This window comes from Notechis scutatus, chromosome 2 (genome assembly GCF_049901735.1).
Source record: "Notechis scutatus isolate UNSWTSFEM ecotype Mainland chromosome 2, rNotScu1.2, whole genome shotgun sequence".
Classification (NCBI taxonomy): domain Eukaryota; kingdom Metazoa; phylum Chordata; class Lepidosauria; order Squamata; family Elapidae; genus Notechis; species Notechis scutatus.
The window spans coordinates 152626481-152653059 of record NC_142010.1 but is presented as its reverse complement, the minus strand read 5'-3'; the positions used below and the strand labels follow the sequence as shown (position 1 = coordinate 152653059).

Sequence of the window (26579 nt, the reverse complement as noted above, 5' to 3'; positions counted from 1 at the left end):
AGCAACAGACACCAAACCGCTGCTTTGTTCACCCACCTTTGGCGAGATGGGCAGCTATATGTATTTGATTAATAAATAAATACATTAAAAAACACTGTGTGACCGACCATAATCATAAAATCCCCACCAGTCAATTGCAGAAAGCTTTACTGGGAACAGCTTACATCTTGCGATGATACATTTAACACCATCAAACAATGACATCTACCTATCCCAGGTCCTTGGGGAAAATTTGATAGGTAGACAAAAATTCTAAATCCAGTCTAAACCTCTGGCTGACTATGCAAAAACTATAATAAATTAAAGCTGTGTTACATGAAAACAAGAAAGCAACAGAGCAGTGTGAAATTAACACGGGCAATGCTGACTTAATTAAAGCTTTTGGGATGATGGTCATCAGAGAAGCTCTGACGTGGCTCAGAAGTCAGAATTGGCAGAATTCCTGAATGTGAGATTTCATTTCTCCCAACCTGCCTTTAGCTACCATTACAGCCTTTTGCAGACGCTTCTTTACCAAGGAGTCAATTTGGTATGGTGGGTAAGGACTCACAGTAGAAACTGGGAGGCTTTGGATTCTACTCCTACCTTAGACACAAAGGCAGCTGGGTGACCTTGGGCCAGTCACTCTTTCTGAGCCCAAGGAAAGAAGCAAAGGAAAAACACTAAAGAAAATCTTGCTCAGAAAACTGCAGGGACTATTCCAGGCAGTTGCCAGGAATCAATAATGGCTTAAAGGAGCAACATTTTTTTTCCCCTTTACATCAAAATGAGCCAATTTTGAAAAGTTACTTTCTTTAATAAACATCCTGGATAAATGAGTCATTGCATACCTTGTATATATGGCAGAACTGGTACCTAAGCAGAAAGGATTCTACATAAACTCGTTTTTGTGTACATATGTATGTGTGTGTGTGTGTGTGTGTTCATCCCTTTTACAGGTGCACAAATATCCTAAATAGCAATGGAGAGCTTCGCGTCTTCCGGCCCAGGGACCGAGATGAAATGATAAAGAAAGTGATCGAGCCCATGGCCTGCGATGGGCTGCGAACTATCTGCATAGCCTACCGTGACTTTCCAGCAGGGAAGGAGCCTGACTGGGACAATGAGAACGATATTGTGATAGATTTGACCTGCATTGCTGTGGTGGGGATTGAGGATCCTGTGCGACCAGAGGTAATGGCCGGATAGAGGTGGATTTTCTCTGAACAAACCTACCTTTGTGCCCCTTTGGATTCCCAGCCCTGCCCTAGTAGGGCTTGGCTTGGCTTGGCTTGGCTTGGCTTGGCTTGGTTCTGTGAATCAGGGGAAGTCAACTAGAGTTTCCAATCTCCCATTTCTTCCCAATGGCTGATAAAAGCTGAAACAGGGCAGGGCTGTGGGTTCTGTTGGCTAGTAAGAACAAATTGAGGTGATGTAGGGATGGAATAGGGTTAGGGTTAGGCCTCTTCCAACTCTGTTATTATGTTATTCTGCTTTCAGCAGCCACTATGGCCCAGCGGACAGAGTGGTGAATATGGATCCTAAGAGAATTTTGCCAGACATGCACAGCTGCTTCAATTCTGTAATATAGATAAAGTCAGAGTTGTCTAGAAATAGCCCAGAATTAAGCTTCATAACAATGGCTTCTTTTTCATTTAAGAAAAATAGCAACAGACTTATATACCACTTCATAGTGTTTTTACAGCACTCTCAAAGTAGTTTATAGAGTCAGCATATTTTCCCCAACGACCTGGGTCCTCATTTCACTGACCTCGGAAAGATGGAAGACTGAGACAACCTTGAGGCAACCTTGAGGTGTCAGAATTGAATTCCTAGCAGGTCAGCAGAATTAGCCTGCAATACTGCATTTTAACCACTGCGCCCCCACAAAGGGGGAAACATGTTTTTAATCCTTTGGCTACAAAGACAAGTTTGGAACAGCTTAAAACATTTTTAGAGGCCAAAGAGAAGCTGGAGAAATTGCTAAAGGAGATTTCCATTGGTCAGATCCATTGGGATTTCTGTGCTAAATAACAGCTCTCCCCCTTTTGCTAACACACGTAAAAGCAGCATAAAAGACATGAAGTACTTTACATGATAAAGTATTTGGATGTTAGTGCAGAGAACAAAGAACTAAGACATACATTTTAATTATCCTGTGCAAGGAAGCATTTTCATTATTTCATGCGAAAATAAGACAGAGCTTTGCATCGTGGGCGGAGAACATGATTAAATAGAGTTAAGTCAATGAATAGTCTTCTCTCAATATATACATATATAAACTGATTGTTTTCATCCTTAGTCTAATGCAACAAATTTCAACAAATCTGGCTTTAGGAGAAGACTTTTTAAGATGAATAATATGTCTCCTATGCAAGATTGTGTCCTCCTGACATTAACCATCTATTTTAGTTGAGCATTGTAATTGTGACACATTATCCAGATATATGTGTAGATATATCTTCACAGCCTGAATGAGGAAAAACAAAAATATGCTGAAGCTGGCCATTTTTATTTTAAACAAAAAGACTGGGGTTATGATTTGGGTTTTTTTTTTCCCCTGGCTTCTACTTTCCCCAAATTTGCTAGGTGCTTTAGAGGTAAAATAGCAATTAACCAATGACTTTAGAGATATCAGATTCAATACTGAGGTGGAAAATCAAGAAGCATGTTATGTAATAAGCAATCTATGCCTTTAATTAGATATACCATGTGTCCATTTTCCAGGTGCCAGAGGCCATCAACAAGTGCCAGCGTGCTGGCATCACTGTCCGTATGGTGACAGGAGACAACATCAACACAGCTCGAGCCATTGCTGCCAAATGTGGTATCATCCAACCAGGGGAGGACTTCTTGTGTCTGGAGGGAAAGGACTTCAACCGAAGGATCCGCAATGAGAAGGGAGAGGTATCAAAGAAGCTGTTTTCAGTTTTTGGAAAGGTGCTACTCCTGCAATTCCAAAGTCAGGGAGATAAGTTCTGAAAGAGTAGCTTTCTTCCTCAAAGGGCTTGCTCAAATGGAAATTCATTTGGAGATCAGGGAAAGGATCCCCCTTAAACAAAAGAACTTCAATTTGAACAAATCACAGTTTTTCATGAACTCAAATCATTGGGAACATTCTGAACACTCATCTCCTTTTTTAAAAAAAAAAATCCCCACAAACAAAAAGTTCTCGTTGTTGTTGTTAGTTTCGAAGTCGTGTCCGACCCATCGCGACCCCATGGACAATGTTCTTCCTGTCCTTCCTGTCCTCTACCGTCTTCTGGAGTCCATTTAAGCTCACACTGACTACTTCAGTGACTCCATCCAGCCACCTCATTCTCTGTCGTCCACTTCTATTGCCCTCAATCTTTCCCAGCATTAGAAAGCTCTGCTCCTTTTTACTGATTGTCAAGCTATTTCTAGACTACCAACCTCATTCGACAGCATACAAGAAAGGATGTCACTCCTCTTACCTTTGATGGCCCAAGCATTTGATACTGCAATTAGCAAAAGATGGCGATGAGTGTCAAACTTGGGAAAAACCGTATAAGTCTCATCCCTATTTGGAGAAAGGCCATAGCACAAAATTCATATGCAGAATATCCTAGTTTTTGGCAATAGATACATACCACGCTAAGGACTTATAGCACCTCCAGGGTATCACCCAGACATCCTAGAAGTGCTATAAAGTCTGATTTCATTATTCTGGCCGATGATGGTTGGATGGCTCCAGAAGATGCTATAAATTGATAGCACAGAAATGAGCTAAGGCAACTTCCTATGTTCTCTTGTACTACACATACTACTTCTCTATACTTATAGATAGAACAAGAACGTCTTGATAAAATCTGGCCAAAGCTGCGAGTTCTGGCTCGATCATCACCTACTGATAAGCACACCCTGGTGAAAGGTAAGATACCACCAAACTCTTTGTCCTCAGACAACACGGGGTGGTGGGAAGCAGAATTCCCAGGATTTGGATTTATTTCCTGTTCCAAATCAAACTCCAGATATGCAGCCCAGAATTTCTCTGAAAGCATGTCCGCCTAACGAGGCAAAGAGCTCTGGGATGTATTTGGATCGTAGCCCACTCGCCACTAGCTAACTCACATTCTTGACCTTCAAGGCATCATTGACAGCACTATTGGGGACCAGCGCCAGGTAGTCGCTGTCACTGGGGATGGAACGAACGATGGACCCGCGCTCAAGAAGGCCGATGTGGGCTTTGCCATGGTAAGAGGAGTTGAACTGAATTCCCTCCCCTGTGTCCACAGGGACATCCACTTCACAGGGAACTAGGGTGAAGACAAACATAATATAAAAAGAGAGCTCACAGCATGTCCTTCATCTGTGGGATGAGCCCAGCATCCTCCTGGCGTCGCAGCTGCAATGACAGATGTACGTACTAGTTAACTCAATGCTGGCCCAGCCGCCATCCTTTTCCCCTATGCTTGGTACAGGCAGTCTCTGCCTTTCTAAAAAACAAGCAAGCAAGCGCTGTATGTATGATTATCTGCTTATTGCCATTTTCCATGGAAACGAATACAAATTGCATGAGGGGTGGAGGGAGGTGCCAGGGAGACATCATAGTCATTAGTTAACGCTGCGTGCACAAGCAATTTCTGAAGATTTGCAAGGGTTTTTTTTCTTCTTCAGGGTTTGACCTTGCGGATGAGCAGGTGACCTTGAACTGAAAAGAGAGGGCCCAGATCCAATGTAGCCCACTACTCTGTATCAGCATTGATGCCAAAGTTACGAATTAGATAGATTGCATCCAACATAAGGGGCTCAGCCATGGGAAACCATTAGCTAATTTAAATATGTCAATCAAATACTTGGAGCTGGAAATTTAACAAAAGTATTAATGACTATAAACTCAATAAGTACCATCCAGCCCATTCCTACCGACCACCAAAACAGTTCTGGATAAGCAGTAGCCAGTCTGCAATATGAGGTAGGAAATATTGGAAAGTGTAGCTCTGTGGTTGTTGTGGTTGTTTTCAGTTTCCATCACTGCTCCCTCCTTCGGTCCCTACTTTCTCTGGCAAGTAAGCGAGCTGATAACAAGCATTTCAGAACTTCTTATTCTTTATGCCAGATATTCATATAGGAAATCAAAAGAATAAACAGAACCAAGTGCTGGTTAGACATGTCTTTTCTTGTGTGGGAGATCTACTTCAAACTGGATCCTTTGCAAATTACTTAAAAATCTAGCTAAAGCCCTAAAGGTTTATTTCAACTAGCTGAAAAACTTTGTTGTTGTTTTTTTTAAAAAAAAGTCAGAATATGTTATCATTTGAACCAATTCAATGGGAAATGAGCACTACTGATTTCAATTGAGTTTAGTCTGAGGTAAGTATGCATAGAAGTACATATCTACTTCATTTGGATATAAAGTTGTTGACGTCTGTGTATATTAATGGTCAATATGAGCTTATGTAGTTCCAAATTTACCACTTTACTCCTGAGTGCTGAGTGAATATGTTTATAATTAACAAGATTCCAATGCTCTCTGAGGCCTTTTTTGGTCTTTTTTCATTGGTAGATTCATGGTATGGGGAAAGACATTGGGATAATGGGCCAAGAAATGCTGCATAGGGAACAATAGATAAGAGACACCATAGTTGGGTACTGGGAGGGGCAAGAGGCTCAGAAAAGACCCTCCCTAGCTTCTCAGCCTATAAAGGAGATGGCGGGAGAATTAATATTTACAAGATTCTGTTAAAGTAGCCTTTAAAGTAGCCTAATAAAGTAAGGCTGGCTGAGCCACAACTTTGTACATACTGTATATGCATGCTAGCAGTCTATGCTAACAATGCTTTGGGGTAGTTTCAGTAAGGGCTGGGTTGAAAACAGTTGCCTCAGTCACCTTGATTCCTCACTCTGATTTGTCTTTATGATATCGTGGCCTGATTGACCATACATTGATGCTGTGACACCATCATGTAAGTTCTAGCAATCCTGACTGAAATCTCTCAATTAAAAAAAAAGGTACAAACATTTTTGTTTGTTTGTTTTAAGATTCCAAAAAGCCTGCTGGCTAAGAAACATGAGAAATAGGAATTGGGAGGCATTAAATTATTCCAGGATTTATTTATTTTTTGTTATTATATATTTATAACTCACTCCTAGACAAGAACTAAAGACATAGAAATCTTCTGAACACCTGATCACTGCCTGATATGCCAAAACAACAATAATGACACTATTTCTTCCCCTTTTATGAAAGTGGAGTGATGATGGTATCTCAGAAGGGGTCAAGATTGGAATTTTAGCAGACATTTATTTTTATTGGGATTTTTTTTAATGTACATTGAAATTGTCAGTGGAAAATATTGTGACAAAGGCCAGCAATACCTGTAGCCTAGTTTATTTTCCTGAGCTTAGAAGAATCTCTTCAAATAGGATTCAGATATATTTTGTACATGAAAAAGAATTCCTGGTAAAAATGCCAGGAATAACTTAAATTTTTATTAGTTTTTTTAATCCCACCTTTATTACCTCAAGGTGGCAAATATACATAAAACTCCTTCCTCCTCCTATTTTCCCCACCATGACAACCCTATGGTGGATTTGGGCTGAGGGAATATGACTAGCACAAAGTCACCCAGCCAGCTTTCATGCCTAAGGCCATATATTAAAGTCTATATTATGAAGTTTCCTGTGTGACTGTTCTTTGGGGAGGTGAAATAGTTTGATACAACCCTTTATTTTCCAGCCCACTGAACAATTGTACCTTTTCACTTGACAAATAGGCTCCAGGAAATTAAGCCCTGAGGAGATCACAAGATGAATGATGAAGGAGAATTTGTGTAGCCGCCAAGAAGTTCCTTCTTCTCCACCTCTTTCTTCTCATATCTCTTAGCCCAATAAAAATGTTTTGGGAAATTCAAAAACTTGCACACTTTTTCTGCTATATAATTTGGTCCTGATTTCTTTAGTGACTAGAAATTCTCTAAAATGCCAATGGGCTTTTTCTTCTACCACAACTCTAGAGACTTTGGCCTCTAAACAATTGTGATTCTCCTGTCCCTGCTCCTCATAAAAGGGAGTTCACATTGGCAAGATCACTTATTAGGAATGCCTGCCCATGTGTTGAGTGATGGAGGTTTAAGGTACTTGAACAAGCTTTATTGACTTGTCCTTTATACCTGACCTGGTGTGCAGACTTAATTTCTTCCCCGATTTAGTCAATTCTTGGGCTGGTCCTAATCAGAGATTGCAAGTGTTTTAATTAAACAATCAATCTAGTGAAATCTCCAGGAACATTGCCCATTACTATTAGGAGGCACTGGGTTTGAGCTCTGTCAAGAAAATAATAGACTTTGATAAACATGCTAGCTTGATTCTGTTAGGATTTCTCTCCTGGCTGTATTGCTTTCAGGAATATTGTTCTGTTATAATGTAGATTTCCAGTCTACAACTATACAGCAAATCAATAAATAAACCTAAATAAACATATGTGTTTTAATTGGCATTGGGTTAGCAATGGATGAATTAGATCAATTAAAATACTGTGAGAGCACACAACTGTTGGGATCATGATAGAGAAAAGAGAGAGAGGGTTTTTTTTTTTGCCCATCACAAAAAGAGGAACGTACCAACCATCTACTTTCGTGTCATCCCTAGGGCATAGCAGGTACCGATGTGGCAAAAGAGGCCTCTGACATCATCCTGACTGATGACAATTTCTCCAGCATCGTCAAGGCGGTGATGTGGGGTCGCAATGTTTACGACAGCATCTCCAAATTCCTGCAGTTCCAGCTCACCGTCAATGTGGTGGCCGTCATCGTAGCCTTCACTGGGGCCTGCATCACCCAGGTGGGCTGCATTGCAAGGTGGAGCAGTAAATGGAAGATGGAGGCCTGGACGGTCTAGAAATTGGGAAAATACACAATGGGGATACAATGGAATGATCTGTTCCAGCTGTTTCTCACATCCCGGGTGGAAAAGTATGTGAGTGTGTGTCTTAGATGACTGTATAGAAAATGAATATTCAACGTTGAGAGAGATTAAGAGAAGGAGAGATAATCCCTCATCAAATCATGATAACATATTTAGAACCATACATTTAGAAGGAGCCACTAAGCCAACAAATCCAGATCTGTGATCCATGCAAGAACACAAAGATTCCCAACTGAGAGTTGTTCAGTGCCGGTCCCATTACGTCCCTGAGTAATTAGTTTCACCATTAAACTTCTCTTACTGCTAAGAAGTGCTTCCAATTCTTCAGCTGGAATTTGCCTTTGTGTAAGTTAAATTCCATTAATCTTCCCTCTGGGATGATAAAGAACAGGTTTTAGTATTCTTCTGTGCAGCATCATTTTGGAGTGTTCCAATACATTGAACACAACACATTTTCGGGGAGAAATCCTTGCAGTTGTTATGGCAAGAGTTAGTTCCAACAACTCTCTGACTCTCTACCTAACCTAATTTTTTTTTTTTCATTTTGACTGAATAAGTTACTTGGATGAGTAATGAAAGTCTCAGTTTAATAAACTTTGGTCCAGTTGCTGTGATTTAACCTTTTTAGATGCTTTTGGCCTGAATGATTGAGTCTTCATTTACACAGTGAAACTACATTCTCATATTTGGCTGAGGGCGAGGGACTTATACAGCCACTCTAATAAAGGAAATGCATAATATGTCTTTTGTGATATACATTCTCGTAAGCTTGCTGGGGAAATTCTGGGAGTTGAAACCCACCATCTTAACATTGCTAAGGTTGAGAAACACTGCTCTATGGTAAAATTCCCTGATGTCAAGGACCCTATAGGGCCTGACAAACCGAATCAATGGACAATGAAGTAAGATAAATCAGCTTAAAATCGTCCCAAGATTTGATCAGGTGTTGGTTCAAGCCACCCAATTGGTGATAGATACATGGCATTATTAGGTAGAGGAGAGGGTTGCTCCCACACAATCTGCTATTTTCTGCAAATATTTATAAATAAAGCATTTCTAGCTAACAAATATGCATGCAGGCACATAAAAACCAGCTACTTCTCATTCTTTTTAGATGAGTTTCTTTCTTTAAATTTAGGTTACACCTACAGTCAAACATGCTTCAGCTACAATTACTCTCAACTTCTGTTGTTGGGTCAGTCCATTTAAAGATTATATACTGGATTGAGGACTACAGAACAGTATAGAGTCCCTGTGAATTTTAAAGCACAGATGCAAAGGGTTAAAAAAAAAAAAGACTTTCCCTGCTTTCATTAGACCTGTGATGAAGCTTGACTCTATTTATTTTTTATTTATTCTACTTTCTTTCTTTCCATACCACCCTTCAATAAAACTTCCAGGGCAATTTACAAAACCTAGTTAAAATGCTAATAAACCATGACAACATGTACATCAAACTGAAAAGAAAGCCTGGGAAAATTAAAAACTCAACACGGTCTCTTTCAGGTTGCCATCTATGTGATCCCAGATGATAAGGGCAAAATATGTTGTAAAAAATGTAAAGAAATAGGATATTGATAGTCCTCGACTTACAACAATTTGTTCAGTGGCAAAGTAACTACGGCACTGAAAAAAAGTTTTTTCACGCGCATGACCCTTGCAGCATCCGCATGGTCACATGATCAAAATTCAGGTCCTTGCCAACTGACTCACCTTTAGGACAGTCTCAGTGTCCATGGGTCATGTGTGATCACCTTTTATGGCTTTCTGATGAGCAAAGTCATTGGGGAAGCCAGATTTGTTTAACAACCGTGTTACTAACTGAATAATTGCAGTAATTCACTTAACAATTGTGGCAAGAAAGGTCGTAAAATGGGGCAAAACTCACTTAACCCATGTCTTACTTAGCAACAGAAATTTTGGGCTCAATTGTGGTCGTAAGTCAATGACTACCTATATATTATATCCTATAAATTGAACTTATAAGAATGTTGGGAGGGGGGGGTTGGTTTTTTTTTAGTAATCCAAGCAACATTTTGAAAGGTAAAAAATTAATAGTTTTCTTCTTGGTTGCAGTGAGACAGATAATAGCAAGATCCTGGAAATCAGGAAAGGCTCTGAATAACTAACTCTATATGATGGCAGAGATGTTAGAAAATTACTCTAGTGGAAAATCCAACTTAAAAATATGGTAGTATGGTATTATGATAAAATACAAGATGATTTTTTAAATTTCACCTGGTTTAAACACAGACATAATGATTGTCTATTACCCAGAATTCTAAATAATGTAATTAAATAAGGCTATTTTATTGTGTGTGTGTGTGTATATGTGTGTGTGTGTGTGTGTGTGTGTGTGTATATATATATATATACATACATACATACTTATATACATATACATATACATATACATATACATCATATACATATACATATACATATACATATATATATATATATATATATATATATATATACACACACACATACATATATATATACACATATATATATATGTATGGCGTTCGGCTTTATTCGGGTATTTTCCCACGTCATTGTAGTTGTGCTTTTAAAGTTGTAGCAACATTTCGGCAGAATCTCATCTGCCATCATCAATACAGAATCAATACACAATGCAGAAGCCTGATGATGGCAGATGGGATTCTGCTGAAACGTTGCTACAACTTTAAAAGCACAACTACAATGACGTGGGAAAATACCCGAACAAAGCTGAATGCCATACATACATACATACATACATACATACATACATACATACACACACACACTCACTCCACTGTATTATAAGGCTATTTTATTTTGTGTGTGTGTATTTAAACAAACAGATGGGGGGGTGTGTGTATGTATTTAAACAAACAGATAGTGAGGGCAGCTGGACGAGACCCTCCAACATTATCATGACTATACAGGTAGTAAAGCAGAAATGTTTTCAGATACTTGATTCCTAAATTTCCTGCACTGGTCATAGCTTTCTCCAATTGAGTATCTGTCCAGGTGTGTGACAAATCCCAAAATTCTGTCCCTTGACATAAAGATTCAGAAGAAAGCTTTAGAAAGAGACATCTGCGGCAATTCCTTCCTTACCAATGAAAAGATCTGGTTGTTTGTTGGTTCATGGATATACAGTCAAAACTGAAACATGGACACCTCCGTAATATTGTGTGTGTGTGCGTGCGCGCGCGCACATGCGCGCCTTCAAATCGGTGTTGTCTCCTGGTGACTGCCTGAATAAGTCCCTGTAGTTTTCTTGGTAAGATTTTCACAAGTAGCTTGCCCTTGTCACCTTCTTAAGAGACAAGAGTGAGTGACTGGCCTAAGATCACCCAGCCAGTTTTGTACCTAGGGCAGGTTTAGAATTTATGGTCTAGCCTGGTGTGTTAACCACCACATCAAACTGTCTCTTTCCACAATATCTGTTGGGATATAAAGCATTTGAATGTTGGGACATAGTTGAGTTACTGGACTATTTCCAACCCTGTCCCTTTCATCTGAGCCCATCTTGCCAAAGAGACTGTGAGAATTGTGCTTGGAAAGGAAATTAATTTGGGTTTAATCAGAAGCCAGGAGCTTGACACCAGCCAGTATGCAGTTCTAACACATCTGGAAGGCACTGAGCTCAGAAAGTTCTTAACGTTTTGACATGTATTAAACAGAATGGAAAATGACTTTTGAAAGATACCATCTGTCTTACTGAAAATGAGGCTTACCCTAAATTCCACCTCAATTTAGCAATTTCTCTTATAGCAATGAACTAGGGTGATGGGAGGATTCAAGAGCAAGCGTGACAGTCACACAATCACATAGACACCCACCCTTACACACACATGCACAATTTATTTCTATAACTATCTTCGTAGTTGTACAAAAAAAAACCACATACACACATACACTGTATATTTTGTGTGTGTGTATGTGTGTGTGTATATATATCTATCTATACACACACACACACACACACACACATATACATACATACACAGTGTCCTCTGAAGACATCCTGCATTACCCACTTACCTCCCAGTTAGTAGTACCTCTCATAATTTTAGTCTCTGAACTTTTATTGCCTTTTCATTTCAGAAAAGACAAGTGTATGTTTGTATGTGTGTGTAAAAATAATTAGATGAACATCTGTAAATATATAATATTAATCTGACTATAAAGCATTTTTTAAAAACGATGAAAAATTATGCTACATTAAAATTAGAAGAGCAAGCCCCAGCGGTCCCCAATATTAATAGTGGGTGTGTTGGTTGCTCTTCCCGATCATCTGCCACACTCTAAGTCAGAGGTCTCCAAACTTGGCAACTTTTAAGACTTGTGGACTTCAACTCCCAGAATTCTCCAGCCAGTTGCCAAGTTTGGAGACCCATGCTCTAAATAGTCATCTAAAAGGTTGAATCATGGCAACTGGACCAAAATTTGTTAATCTGAGACGTTTCGCTTCCCACCAGATTAATAATAATAATAATAATAATAATAATAATAATAATAATAATAATAATAATAATAATAATAATAATAATAATAATAATAATAATAAACCTCTCTGCCTGACTATTTCTTTTTAGTTTGACTGATGAAGCTTCCTAGATGGGAAGTGAAATGTCTCAGATTAACAAATTTTGGTCCAGTCGCCATGATGCAACTTTTTAAATACCTTTGGCCTGAACGATTGAGTCTTCATAGACATATCTAAGTAGTTATCTTCTTCCCCCTGCCCCTCCCTCCAAGCATCCTTAGTCCTTCTGCTCTGCCACTCAAGGAAAGGAGCACAAGGATTGTGCTAACAAGGATAGGCACTGCACCCAATCGTTCCTTTTCTCCCATAAAAAGGGAAAGAATCTGCTTATTACCTCAGTGACAGAAACATGCTGCAAACATTGAAGTAAAGACGTTCTCATTTGCATTATTGTTGTACTGAATCACTGTTTTAATCCAGATTATTGCATATTGGACTCTAATGAGACTGTGAAAAGCAGATTGAATCAATAAGCATTTGAAGTCTGTACATCAGGTCATAGTTCTGGCTAATCTAGCCCAATGATTTATAGTTTGGTATCAGTATATCTCACAGATCTCCAGAGTAGAATCAGAGTGACTCAGTTCAAGGCAGACACTTGGTTCCCCAACTCCTTGTTAATGTTAACGATACTGCAGAGATTTCCAAAGGGAAATAACAGGCAGGAGATATCACAGGTGAAAGAGTTATCTTTCTCCCTACCTGTCAATTGTACCTTGCAAGTTACTCCCAAACTGTACAATAGAGCACTCCGTTCACTGTCATCTTCTATTTAAAGGACTTTCCAATTCAATCCAGTTTAAAATAACAGAATAAAAATTGAGTCTTTGGAGCTGTCCATCAACAGGTAAATTCAGAAAAGCAAGACTTGTCTTGTTTTGTCCTTTCATTCTTGATGGATTACTTCTCCATTTCCTCCTCCTTTTGATTTCGAGGCAGCTATTCATAAGCTCAGCTCTTAGTTGATGCGCAGGCCCAAGCTAAAATTCAAAAGTAGTCTGATAGCAGCAGTTTTTTTGCCTAACAAAGGTGCTACCAGATACCTTCTGAATTTCGATTACCATAGAGTAGCATGGCTGCTCTCCCACAAGGCTCCAATCTCTCTTGAGCTCTTCTGCCTGGAAATGCCCCTCGTGATGATACATAGATCAATATATTGATGCAGTTCACCTAATACACCCTAAGTACCAGAAGCTTTGACTAGTACTGACTGGTTTACAAAAAAAGTTTTCTCATTTCTAAGCAAGTCCATTGGTATCATGTCTTAAAGTGGATAGAGTATGCTTAGTATGCCTAGAGGTGGATGGGTATATGCTTCCTTCACTTCCCGGAGATGTTACAATTTTCCTTCTCAATTTCTCCCAAAGGATTCTCCTCTCAAGGCAGTACAGATGCTGTGGGTGAACCTCATTATGGATACATTTGCTTCCTTGGCACTTGCCACTGAGCCCCCAACTGAGGCCCTGCTGCTGCGCAAGCCCTATGGACGCAACAAACCCCTCATATCCCGGACCATGATGAAGAATATTTTGGGCCATGCTGTGTACCAGCTCATTATCATCTTCACTCTCCTCTTTGTGGGTGAGTTTATAAGTGAACTATAAAAGGTAGAGGGGAAAAAGTTGGAGATCTCCACTTACTGTCCCAGATATTTTCTGGATTTATGTAGCTTAGCTTTGCCTCATCAAGGCAATTCAGTAGTTATGACTGTCACATTTCTCTTCCAGGGGTATCTTATCCCTAATCCCTGGCTTGTGAGACAACCTGTGCTACTTTTTGTATGTGTGTGTGGCAAATTTAAAGGGAAGAAATGAGAGAAAGGGGGGGGGGGAATAATTCCATAGCGCCATCTGTTTGTCCTTGTAGCATTAGGGCATTCCAATGGGGGGGGAAAAGATCAACTTCACAAGATATAAATAGAATCAAACTTTAGTTAGGAAAAAGAAAGAAAGGAATAAAAAAATTCTTTTCAACTTTAAGTAGTCACTTGTAACACGATTAGCGACGGAGGGGATGAAAACAGAGAATTGCTAAAACCACAGCCAGCATTTTGAAAGAGCTACTGGAAAGTTCTGATGAAGAGGCTGCTCCCTTAAACTAGGAGGCAGTAAAGATGTTCCAAATTACAAAGTTGATGTAAAGAAGTTCCAAGTTACAAAGCCCCAAGCGACTGAGATTGTACAGAAACAACAGATACCAGAGATGATGAACTTTGACTAAAACTAAGCCTAGCAGAATTCTTAGCTATTTCTCTAAAGAATAGCCAGGGCTTGAATCAAATTCCTTTAGATTCAGCTGTTAACTGGAAATCCCACTCTAATCAGAGCTGGAGGAGAATCTTAGTTCCTTCTCTCCCACCCATGTATTCCTTTTCTCTTGGAGTACTGCCTGCCATTTCCAAGAGAACCAAAGCTCTTCCCCCTGGAAAGGGAGGGATTGAGGGAGGAGCCCTTTTTTAACATGCTAAAGTAAGGTCCCTCCTAACAAGAAGTCTTGCATCTCTCAAGAAGATCTAGGATTCCAATCCCAACATGTTGATTTGAATGTCTGGGCTGGCAGCTTGTCATCTGTCTTGAGGGGCTGATAGGTAAGCAGCAAGAGTGAATCTGGGATGGGAGCTTACTTGTCCATTCGGTACAACACCAAACTTTGGTGGAGGGATGAATTTGGCTGGTTGGAACTTGCATTCTCGGTCCATGATGCATTGCTTTATTCCCTTTCCTTACCCCACAGGAGAGATTATATTTGACATCGACTGTGGCCGCAATGCTCCCCTGCATTCTCCACCCTCGGAGCATTACACCATCATCTTTAACACCTTTGTCATGATGCAGCTGTTCAATGAGATCAATGCCCGCAAAATCCACGGAGAGCGCAATGTCTTTGATGGCATTTTTGGCAACCCCATCTTCTGCAGCATTGTTTTGGGCACTTTTGGCATACAGGTATAAGCTTGCGGCAAACAGTTGTGAAAAGCTGGATGGAGTTAGAAAAAAAGATGGAAAAGAGGCATGTACTTCCTCTTTCCGTGGACTTCCACAATAACATTAGCAATAGCACTTAGACTTATATACCGCTTCATAGTGCTTTACAGTCCTCTCAAAATGGTTTACAGAGTCAGCATATTTATTGCCCCCAACAATCTGGGTCCTCATTTTACCCACCTCAGAAGGATGGAAGGCTGAATCAACCTTGAGGTACTCAGGATCGAACTCCTGGAGTGAGCAATGAGTTAGCTCTGTAGTACAGTACTGCATTCTGACCACTGTGCCACCATAACCTGGTGCCCTCTAGATGTGTTGACATGCAGCTTTCAGATTCTTAGCCAGTATGGTCAATGCTCCCATCCCAGGTAATCCCAACACATTTAAAGGTAGCTAGTTAGGAAAGCTGATGTATAACTATAAATGAATAGTTCAGTGGCTCTGTGTGTGTTTTGTGTGTGGTGTGCCTGTATCCATGTCTGTATGAAATGTAAATGTTTATGCATGCTTTTGTAAGTAATTATTAAAGGTCCCTGACCCTTCACAGGTAGACAAGGCAGACATACTGTATAACTGCCCTACGTATGCATCCTGATGGTAAGGACTGCAACTGGAAGGAAAGACTTGGAAGACAGGGAGAAGCAAGGTTGACAGAAGACAAATACATTAAAATACAAATTGTGTATACACAGATGGATAGCATAGAGAATAAAGATTACCATCATGGAAATACTGCACAAATGGTTTACCTCAACGAATAAGACATTGAGACATTTTTAAGCCCATTTTTAAGATAACACTGGGAAGGGGATCAGTTGGTATGCTTTCGTGACTCACAGGAAATATAGGAAGTGGGAGGAGGGACAGCACAACCAGGCTAGCAAGAATCTGTTATTATAGCCAATCTCTATTCAAGTAACTTTAGCCTTCTAGTGGTGTTGATTTCATGGTCTAATCCAGGGCCTCAGCTTTGCTGGCTGAGGAATTCTGGGAGTTGAAGTCCACAAGTCTTAAAGTTGCTAAGGTTGGAGACCCCTGGCTAGTTCACTTAGTGAGGCTGGTGAATGGATGGATGCATGGATGGATGCATGGATGCACGGATGCATGGATGGATGCATGGATTGTTTGTATTTGGACAGTTAGCCTCAGATATTTTATTTGCTTTGAGCTTTTACCTTAGACCTCTGGTGCTTCTTGCCCTGCAACATACAATATTTTGGCCCTTTGGTCCTTTGTTTCCAAACCCTTTTCTTACATTTACCTGAGGGTCTTGTTCTTCAGATCCTGGATCTGCTCCTATCTCTTCTTTGTCCTGCATCTGACCCAGATTTTCCTTCTGTCCTCTTTAGGCAAGCCACTTCTGGTACTAAAAAGTTGGCTATCCACTTACCACCCCTCTTTTTTTCCCCACTCCCACCCCACAGATCGTCATCGTGCAGTTTGGGGGGAAACCATTCAGCTGTTCTCCACTGAATGCAGAGCAATGGCTGTGGTGTCTTTTTGTGGGCTTCGGGGAACTCGTCTGGGGACAGGTAAGGAAATCATTTTCATTTGCACCGGCATGTGCTCTATCTTGCTCCTCCATCTGTATGGATATTTCCTTTCCAGGTCTTATGTTCAGATTTATGCCCCCAAAAAATATGAAACAGGAGAGAAGAAAAGCTTCTCTTAGTCATTTTTTGCTGCACCCTTTATAGAATTGTATACCTCTCTCTTTCTTCCTATATTTATCTATCCCACCTTCCTTCTTTTTTTTTTCAAGTGAATGTTCTTCATTTCAAATTTTGCCCATAGATAAGGTGCTCCAGACCTATAAAACTGTCACTACTCTTTTTCACCCATTGCCCTATAGATTTACATAAAATTATTATATTACTTTTATATTACAACTATATATTTTTGCAATGCAGTATAATCTAGAGTACTTCCTAAACTCCCCTAGCCTGGAATATGTCTTTTCCACATCCGTGGTCTACTGAGCTGTTGTTTTCATTAAGCAATCTATGGTTGCCCCATGTTCTATCACTATCGCTATTTTTTTTTCTGAAAAATATTGAAACTGAGCAATAGATACCTTCTACAGAGAAAAAGACTGAAAAGTAGCCTACGTATTTACACCCTGTTGCAGGTCATTGCCACCATCCCTACCAGCCATCTTAAATGCCTAAAGGAAGCAGGACATGGCCCTGGTAAGGATGAGATCACAGATGAGGAAATGGCTGAGGATGAGGAGGAAATTGACCACGCTGAGCGGGAGCTGCGCCGTGGCCAGATCTTGTGGTTCCGTGGCCTCAACCGCATCCAGACCCAGGTATGAGACAGTGAGGAGGAGCCTCCTCACCTCTGACTCCGACTAGTGCTTCCCTCCCCACCCCCTTACCCAATCCTTCCTTTGCTTTAGCGGTGACTTGAAGACAAATCTTTCATTGGTTATCTCCTACCCCTTCCCAGGACATGGTGGTTTCACCCTGATATGCTTATGCCTGGTGGAGAGAGAGAGAGAGACCTTAAATGCCAGGCATTTCCACACTGCCTTGTTTCAAGAGAATAAACTAATGAATGCCTTGCTTGAATGCATGAACAGGGGCAGCTTATAGAAGCAGAAATGGGATGGTGATTGGTTTTTTTTGTTTTGTTTTTGTTGTTGTTTTTGGGTTGTTGTTGTTGGGCTACTTAAAAATTGTCCAAGAAAAAAGCAAATCTGTAACAGCAATTGTAACAGTACTGCTACAGTCATTGTAATACCAGTACCAATAAGGAAATTGTAGTGGAGTTAGTGGTAGTAATTTCTTCAGTAATGGGTCATGTTAGTTCCTCATAACATAAATGAAGAAAAGAAGCTGAAACAGGATGTCTTGTCCAAGGACATCCAGTATGAGTATGGAAACATATTGACTCAATTCTGACCACACGGTTATTAAGCCCCACCATGGCACTTCCATAGAGAAAGATGATAATGGTAAGAGCTACATAACATGCACTATCCAAAGGGCCCCAAATATAATTCTGGCTATGACATATTGTATTTGTGTGGGGTTTTTTTTGGTGGGGGAAGCTTGATCCAAATGTCCATGATGGTACTGGAGCTGGGGCCTCATGCATAACAACCTGCTGAATCTTTATTCTGTTACTTCATCCCTTGCTCATGTGCAGGTTCACACACAAGTATTGTACAGCCTGAGGGTGAAAAATCAATTGCCACTTCAGCATATGATTTAGAGCAGAAAAAGAGAATAAGTTTAGAATCCTGCACTTTGGAAGTACCCCCCAAATCATTTGAATTAATGATTAATTAATAATCAATTTGATTTACCTGGGCTTATAAAGATCTGCATTATATGTTCCTTTTAAACAAAAACTAAAGCAAGGATTATCAGGCACATACAAATTGCACTCATAAATTTGTGGTCAGTGTCAATGCAATCATAATAACCCGATAACAAGTTAAGGTCCCTGGGGGAAGTGTGGGACCCAGAACTCATCTGAAGCTGCTCCTCCTCGGGTACGTATAGCATTTGTACACAGGTATGAGTGGTCACCAGTGGTCCATGTGAGCGGCATGATTCCAAAGACACCCATGTCTGGCTTCTATGTTCTAATTACATGCTTTCTGGTTGCAGCCTTCCCCCCCCCCCATCCCTTCCCACTTCCTCCCACTGCCTCAAAGAGGGGGTGGGACATGTGCCTTGTTGCAACTCTTTTTTTTTCTTTTAGCATGTAAAAAAAAATATGTTCCTGCCTTAAGAGTTGATGCTCTTGGATCAAGGAAGTTCCCTGGCCAGGAGCATGATGAGAAATGACCAATAGCATGTGATGTATCGAAATTGCTGTTGAATGGTTAAAATGAAATGACTGCCACCCAAGCATCATGTCTTCCAACCCTTCCCCCAACAACAGCTCTTAGTCAACTTACACTGATGAAGGGTGCTCGGGGGCCCCATCTTTCACGACAGAACCCAGGAATCTGGCTCTCCTCCCAATCTCCCCCCTCAGGAGTAAGAACCAGGGCTTCCAGGATGGAATGTAGAGGTTTCAGGCATGCTTAACCCTTCCATTCAGTGCAGACCCCCCTCATCTCAGCCTACTAAGTCAACTTCATCCCCTTGAGATGTAAGTTGCAGCCACAGTGCCACACCCATCTGAGTCAAATGAGTCAAAACAAGGGCAGCTTCTACAAGGCTGACTAGCCAAAGGAGAGGGGAGCAGGGAGGTTCCTGTAGTTCAAAATGCCTTGCACCAAAACCTACTGGTATCCAATTGGATTTTCTCCTGCTTCTGCCTGCTCATATCATTTGCACCAGCAGGAGATCAAGAATTCAAAACTGGTTTGTACCGAACTTATATCTCCAAGCTGACTGATTTATCTGGATCTATTACGTCTAATTTAATCATCATGCGGCCTCATAAAGAAGTTTTAGTCCATGCCAGTTATAAGTGACATGTTTCCTATTGCAAAAGCGGGGAAGTAAAGTTCAAAGAGTGATTTGGCAAAAACCCATCCTGGTAAGTTCATGGGACTTTCCCCATTCCTGATGTGCTATTCAGCCATCTGCCAGTCATCAGATAACAATACCGGCATGATGTTTGCTGAGCCCCTTTGTTAATCCCTATCTTATCTCTATCCCCAGTTTCTGCCATTACCTCACTTTCCTCCAAGGTAAGGGGTGAGAAAGCTTAATAAATTTTAGACACCTTGAAGCTATCTGTGTCAGAATAAATATAAGAAAAAAATACCTTAATCCTACTGGGAACAGAATGGGCAACATGGGGGCACAGTGGAATAAAAAGAAGCTGTAATCTATGTTTGTACCATGGATAGATGCAGGCCGTATTTTACAGCAGGAACGTTCATTCCACTTTCGACTAGGCTCCCTTTGGGCCATGCTGATTTTGTGATACTGTCCAAATACTACTGGTAGTCATGAATTATAATTTATATGGCATGAGGAGAATGTAATACTCCTCAAACACTTATTATATTTGGAACAGAATGCATCATATAAGCTTTCCTTTTTTGAGAACTTCTATGATCTTGGATTAACAATAATATGTAAACAACAACAATAATAATTCATCACCAAGCACGGTTCTCTAAGAAAAGGCTTTCCCCCTTCCCAGCTATTTCTTCCTTTGTGACACACCTGACTACTCTTAAAAACAGTAAGTTGGGATCCCTTGATATAATACATCCAATTTATAAATTCAGTAGAATTCATATGAACAAGCTTTTCTATGAACTACGTAATGTCTCATTGCAAGTAATATCTACATACTCACATTGGAAGTTTTTTCACGTGAAACATCACCAAAATTTTCCTACGCATAGAACTTCTACTCTATTGGGTGGGGGGGGGAGTGTACATGTACACATAACACATCCTTCCAGTCTAAAAGTGCCAGGATAGTTTTATGTGCTGAATATATCAATATCCTGAATGCATAAACTTTTCTTTCTTTCTTTCTTTTTCTTTCTTTTCTGTTTCTTTCTCTTTTTTGCAGGGAGTATGGGAAGACATGTAATAAATGGGTGTAAATTCATGTTTAAAATTTAAGGTAGAGTCTGACAATGGACATGTTTCAAGGTGACCAAGGTGGATCCTAAATCCCTCTTTCCCCTTCACTTTTCCTTTTCACACAGATACAAACATATCCATATATGTAACTTCGCTGTCATTTACTGTGTGACACACACTCTATCTTTCCAACCAATCTATTTCATGTGTGGGAACAAAAGGTTTACTTACCCTTTCTTGGCATGCCAAAATCTCATATTTTCCTTTGTCTTGTTAATAGTGCAAACTAAGAAGCCTACCCATTCAGTATCCTCCTCGGTTGTTCCCAGTTTTAATCAGCTTGTGCATACAGTGGCTGGGACCATGCTAAAATCATCATCTGGTTTCCTTGATTTTAGTGTAGAACAATGAGTGAACGAAATCAAAATAGAGTGACGCAGAAGGTCCTTTCCATCAACCCAAGAACAAGAACCTGACCTACAGACATAAATAAGAGAGAAACATCTCCAAAAGGATTGGATGAATATCCATTCATTTTGCCAAGTAGATATTTTACAGCATAAGAAGGGAGGTTTGTCGCAGAATTTATATACATAAACTATCACCAATAATACTATGCAACACTTCACTGTATGGGGATGCCCAAAGTTCAGTTACACACTTCATGAATACATTACAACCAGGGGTGGGATTCAAATTTTTTAACAACCAGTTCTATGGGCGTGGCTTAGTTGGTGGGCGTGGCCAACTCAATATCACACACATTGAGACATGCATCTCCTCGCCTGGCCTCTCATGACTGTGGGGATGCTGCAACAGTCATAAGTGTGAAAAATGGTCATAAGACACTTTTTTCAGTGCCATTGTAACTTTGAACGTGACTCCACACAAGCAAAGTACCAGAAAAGGAGGGGGGGGGAAACCTCCAGAGAAGTTCCAGAGACAGGAAGGCTAGTCCTGCCAAGAATGTTATAAGAGTTAATGGAGAGGCAGTTTCTGTAAGCAACACCAGAATGTTTCCTTCCTGCCTTCCTTACAGGACTAGGCCAGTAATTTCTTCTAACAACCAGTTCTCCGAACTGCTTAGAATGTTAACAACCGATTCTAGCGAATAGGTGCGAACTGGTAGAATCCCACCCCTGATTACAACCAACACATCTGCATGAACTAGAAATAATAGCTAGATTTAAATGTGGGGTTTCTTTTTTTTTAAAACTACACAAAATGCATGATGAGTTTCTGAAATACATGATGGTTTATTTTCTTTTAATCTTTTATTGAAATCTCTGTAGGTATTTTTTTGTGCACTGTCTGATGTAATGTGGCCATCCCTCTCTGTCACACTTCAGATAAGTTGGGATTTAACAGAGTTTCTAGCCAATATGGTCTTCCTGGATTGGGAAAGACGGGGACAGGTTTCCTGCTTATAGGGGATGTCTAGGTCACCTACTGTATCATGCTATGTCATAAGACATGGCTCACTAACCAGGTTACCTAGTTTCCTATTCCCCAGTTTCATATTTCATGCTAAGCCAAAACCAAACATTTTGGCTTAGTGAGCCACATAGTGTACACTACATACTTGTAGATAAGCCAAGAATTTGTGGTGCCAAAATACAGCCCCCCAAATTGGGTTATGTTTATTTGCAGATGGGCTTGTCCCTTTAATTTTTAAAAAATACAGTGTATATCTTGTGTGTGTGTGTGTGTGTGTGTGTGTGTGTGTGTGTGTGTGTATATATATTCACAGATAAGCTCATCTGTGGATAAGCTGACCCTTAAAATTTCTGTATGTTTAATTTTCACAATAGGCTTATCCATAGTGGGACGTTTTTCAAAATAGTTTGGTTAAAGAACTGAGGGTCGGTTTATCCGTGGATGGGCTTATCCACATGTATATACAGGAATCCCATTAGATTTACTTCTGGGATTAAGGAATAATTTCTTAAACTGAGAGGATGGAATTAAGCTTTTCCCAGTTCTGAGATTCTGTAATAAACATGGGCTAAGCTGCAAAAGATTTCAGTTATATCTGGTTAACTATTATTCATATTGATAATTTACAATCCTTTGCTCTTTCTGCAAGGTTCATACTTGCATAACCTAATTTTGAACCAAAATTTATTTAATTTTTACTGTATCAACATCATGGCCTATTATTTCCTCATCTTTTCTGTTACTTATTTTCTAAGTGACTATATAATTGTATACTATACAAAGCTTGAACTGCAGCGATTTATGGATTCCCAGAAGGTTCATGCTATTTGCCAAGTAGTGCATTTAGTAGGCCTTCTGGGTTACCATGCTTACTCAGGTTTATGTCAGGTCATTTTGAAATTAAACTATTATTTGAAAACACTGTGGAAACATCAGAAAAGAGAAGGATTAGACTATACATGGAAAGTAGATCTCAATGTTCCATTATAGGTCTGTTGCTATAATTAGGCAAAGTAAATTGTTGCTTTGAGTGGAGAAGTGAAGGAAGAGTGAGCAGGGAAGAGGCTGCTACTCAGCTTGTCCTAAGCTACTTAGGACAAGTTGTGGAAGACCTTGTTTTATTTTCAGGCTCAAACTAAAATTCAAATGCCAGTTCAATCAATTTCTGTACCTGGAAGAACATGCAGGATGGAGTTCTTGGCCTCAGGAGAAGTTTCAGCCATGTTTAAGTGAAAATATGTACTGGACGCAGCAAGTGTGGATTTTTACAAGTAGGACCATTTAGAACAGGGGTGTCCAACCTTGGCAACTTTAAGACTTGTGGACTTCAACTCCCAGAATTCCTCAGCCAGCAAAGCTGGCTGAGGAATTCTGGGAGTTGAAGTCCACAAGTCTTAAAGTTGCCAAGGTTGGACACCCCTGATTTAGAGTGTTGTGCGCATTGTAAGCATAGCCTTTGATATACTGTAGTAATCCATGCTTGGAAAGAGTTCAAACAATGAAGCACAATACCATCCAAGGGTCCATCACTGTGAATGGAGAAATTGTAAAATTCAAGGATTTCTGGACGTTGGATCTTTCTCAATACTTATTGAACCCCATGTAGAGTTTGGACTGGAACCCTGGGCACAGATGTGCCTTGATAGCAATTGTATGCTTTTCATTTTGCTTTTGAATTTGAAAACAAGTAGGAATAACACTAATGTAGGATAAATTGAGATCCTCTAATGTAGGATAAATTGAGATACAACCGAGTTGATGCTGAAGCTTCTTCCTATTCTTGGCCATCCTTCAAGCCTGATTTTATTTGAATTTACCTTTACCTCCTCTGTATTGTTCGCTCTTCAATACGCAACTCCTTAGTCACACTAAAAAAAGATGCCGGGGAGAAGGGAGGAATGGGTTTTTGAAGACCGAAATTATAAAGTAACACAAACACAGCAATCTGAGATTTTGGGAATGTTTTATAACCCTTTCTCCTTGCCTGGTGATACTCAAAGCTGGATTTATGTGTCTTTATGATTCACCCTAAAGCGTAGCCCTTCAGCACATCTTGTGGCCGTGAGCTTGACAGTTCAGGTGTGCCTTGTACTCTGTTCTTAATAGGTGGGCTGGCATCTACTTATCCAGTGATTGGTTTTCCCTGAACAATTCTTGGGGTAACCTACCGTGGGTTTGTACTTTGTGTCAATGATCCAGAAACGGAGCCTTCGGGTGACCAGTTTCCTCGATCTTCTGCTGGTGCAACTTGCTTTCTCCATCAAAGAATATCAGGGTGGTTGCCAACTCCCACCAGCTGGTCTCTGGCACAGAATGCTTTCACAGTCTTTGGCAGGAGGCCAAATACCCAGCATGGCCAATTTTGGCTGGCACGGGCTGTTCCGTTTGCAGCCACTGTCCGCTGCCACCCAAATTTTCTATCTCATTTTCTCTCCTGCAGATGGAGGTAGTTAGCACCTTCAAGAGAAGCGGCTCCTTTCAGGGGGCTGTCCGACGCCGCTCTTCCGTCCTCAGTCAACTGCACGATGTAACCAATATTTCTACCCCCACTCACGTAATTCTCTCCGCCGCAAATGCCAGCACCGGTGCCGGGAGTGAGTCTTGATTTCCTCTTACTGCTTGTGATTTAAAACAAAAAGCAAAACAAGACCAAAAAACCCCCCCACCCCATTCTATTTCTGCCCCCTCCTACAATATCCACCCCCCTTTCCTTCTCTCTATCCACCCACCTACCCACCCCTCATCCCTCAGTCCCTCGTTGCTGTAGCCACCGTTGCAATATTATTTCTTTCAGTTTTTTAACTCTGTCCGGTCTCAGCCAGGCCGGATTTCCAATTTCTATGAAGCCATACAATTTCTGCGCTTTGCCTCTCCTTCTTTAACCACCTGCAAAACCCACCCACCCCCTTTTCTCTCCTTGGTTTGCTCGTCTCGTTCACTTTCTCTCTCCGTGGCTGCTGGTTTTTAATGGACTGGAGGCAGATCCCCAGCTGGTGAGGTGGGGGCTGGGCCAGGGGAGGGGCTGAGCGCTCAGAGGAGAGGGAGCGAGGGGGAAACGACACCAGCTGGGGATCCAGCCTCATTTCTTGATCTAGCCACGCATTTTGACAGTGATTGGTGTTTATTGTGTTGTTTGGTGTGTGTCACTTGCTGTTGCATGTAAGAGGTGGGGAAGGAGGCCCAGAGAGAGCAAAAAGGGCAAATTCCAGATGAGGGCACAAAACATTTGGAGTAAACATTTATATTCCTGCCTCAATCTGAAATGATCCGATGACTAATAGGAAGCTCAAGGCAATTCTGGCCTGGATTAAATCTGGATTAAGGCAACCAGAACACCCTTTAAAATAAACCGAAATTGCTCCAAAACAGATTCTCAGGGAGAAAAACTCCACGAGTTCGGATACAGTTTGCCATCCACACTTCACACTAAATTGCCATCAAAACAGGTTTAGAGGTATGCCTGCCTTCAAAGAACCTTCAGCGTTATATAATTTTGCTCCAAATGTTTTTCCCGGGGGGGCGGGGGGAGAGGAAGGAAAATAGAGCTGTCATAAATCTATGCTTCTGGGCACATCTTCGCTAGAGACAACTGAAACAGCATTCTCCCACATTCCGATGGACCAGATTGAACTGAAGTAATGAACGGTTAGTAGTAGAAAGTGCAGATCTCTAAAAGAATTCTGGTCTGAAGCCATGAAAATTCAAATAGCGCTAATCCAACCTTAGAGTGAAAATACGTTCTAAGGTCCCTTGGTGGATGCTTGACAGTGAAATGGATTAAAAATCTGGTTCAGATTTATAATTTAGATGGGCAGCTAGGGTAGAAGAAATTGCAAAGGAGACACTATTCCTCTATTATTAACAACATGGGTTCGTTGTAGGAAGTTTCTGAATGAACAAAAATCACGTTGGAGAAGACTGATTCTGAGGAAAAGAACGCCTGCTCTGTAGATGGAGATGCTGCCTTGTTTTGAAAGGTGTCCGTGGAAAAGACTAAAATATTGATAGAAGTGCAGGGAAGAATTCTGGGGATGGGCAGTTAGGAAAGTGAAAGACAAGAATGGGTTTCTTGAAGGCCCCTCTGTGATGTCATGGATCGGTTCCTCTGTATGTTGGTGAAAAGAAATGGTTCCCCTGCTCCTTTTATCCCCCTTTTCTGTTCCCTCACCCACCCCCACTGCTCATCAGCAACTCTGCCAATTCTTCCTTGCCTACTTGAAAAGAGTTATTTCTCAT

At 40.7% G+C, this 26579-nt stretch overlaps 1 protein-coding gene across 10 annotated transcripts in view; it reads left to right on the top strand.

Moving 5' to 3' along the window:
- The window catches only part of ATP2B3 (ATPase plasma membrane Ca2+ transporting 3), a 129830-nt gene that overhangs the window by 91337 nt on the left and 11914 nt on the right, over positions 1–26579 (top strand). For 4 of the 10 annotated variants that reach the window (XR_015747855.1, XM_087956851.1, XM_087956849.1 and 1 more), the window contains 10 exons: positions 939–1173; positions 2707–2886; positions 3784–3871; positions 4088–4194; positions 7591–7782; positions 13777–13990; positions 15143–15354; positions 16818–16925; positions 17522–17704; positions 24784–24937. Coding sequence is in view for 9 of the 10 variants with exons in the window: in XM_087956851.1 (XP_087812977.1) it covers positions 939–1173; positions 2707–2886; positions 3784–3871; positions 4088–4194; positions 7591–7782; positions 13777–13990; positions 15143–15354; positions 16818–16925; positions 17522–17704; positions 24784–24937 (1673 nt within the window). In the remaining variant the exon portion in view is untranslated. Of the gene's footprint in view, positions 1–938; positions 1174–2706; positions 2887–3783; positions 3872–4087; positions 4195–7590; positions 7783–13776; positions 13991–15142; positions 15355–16817; positions 16926–17521; positions 17705–24783; positions 24949–26579 lie in introns of those variants that run through there. The other 6 variants (XM_087956847.1, XM_026676399.2, XM_087956848.1 and 3 more) reach the window with 3 other exon arrangements.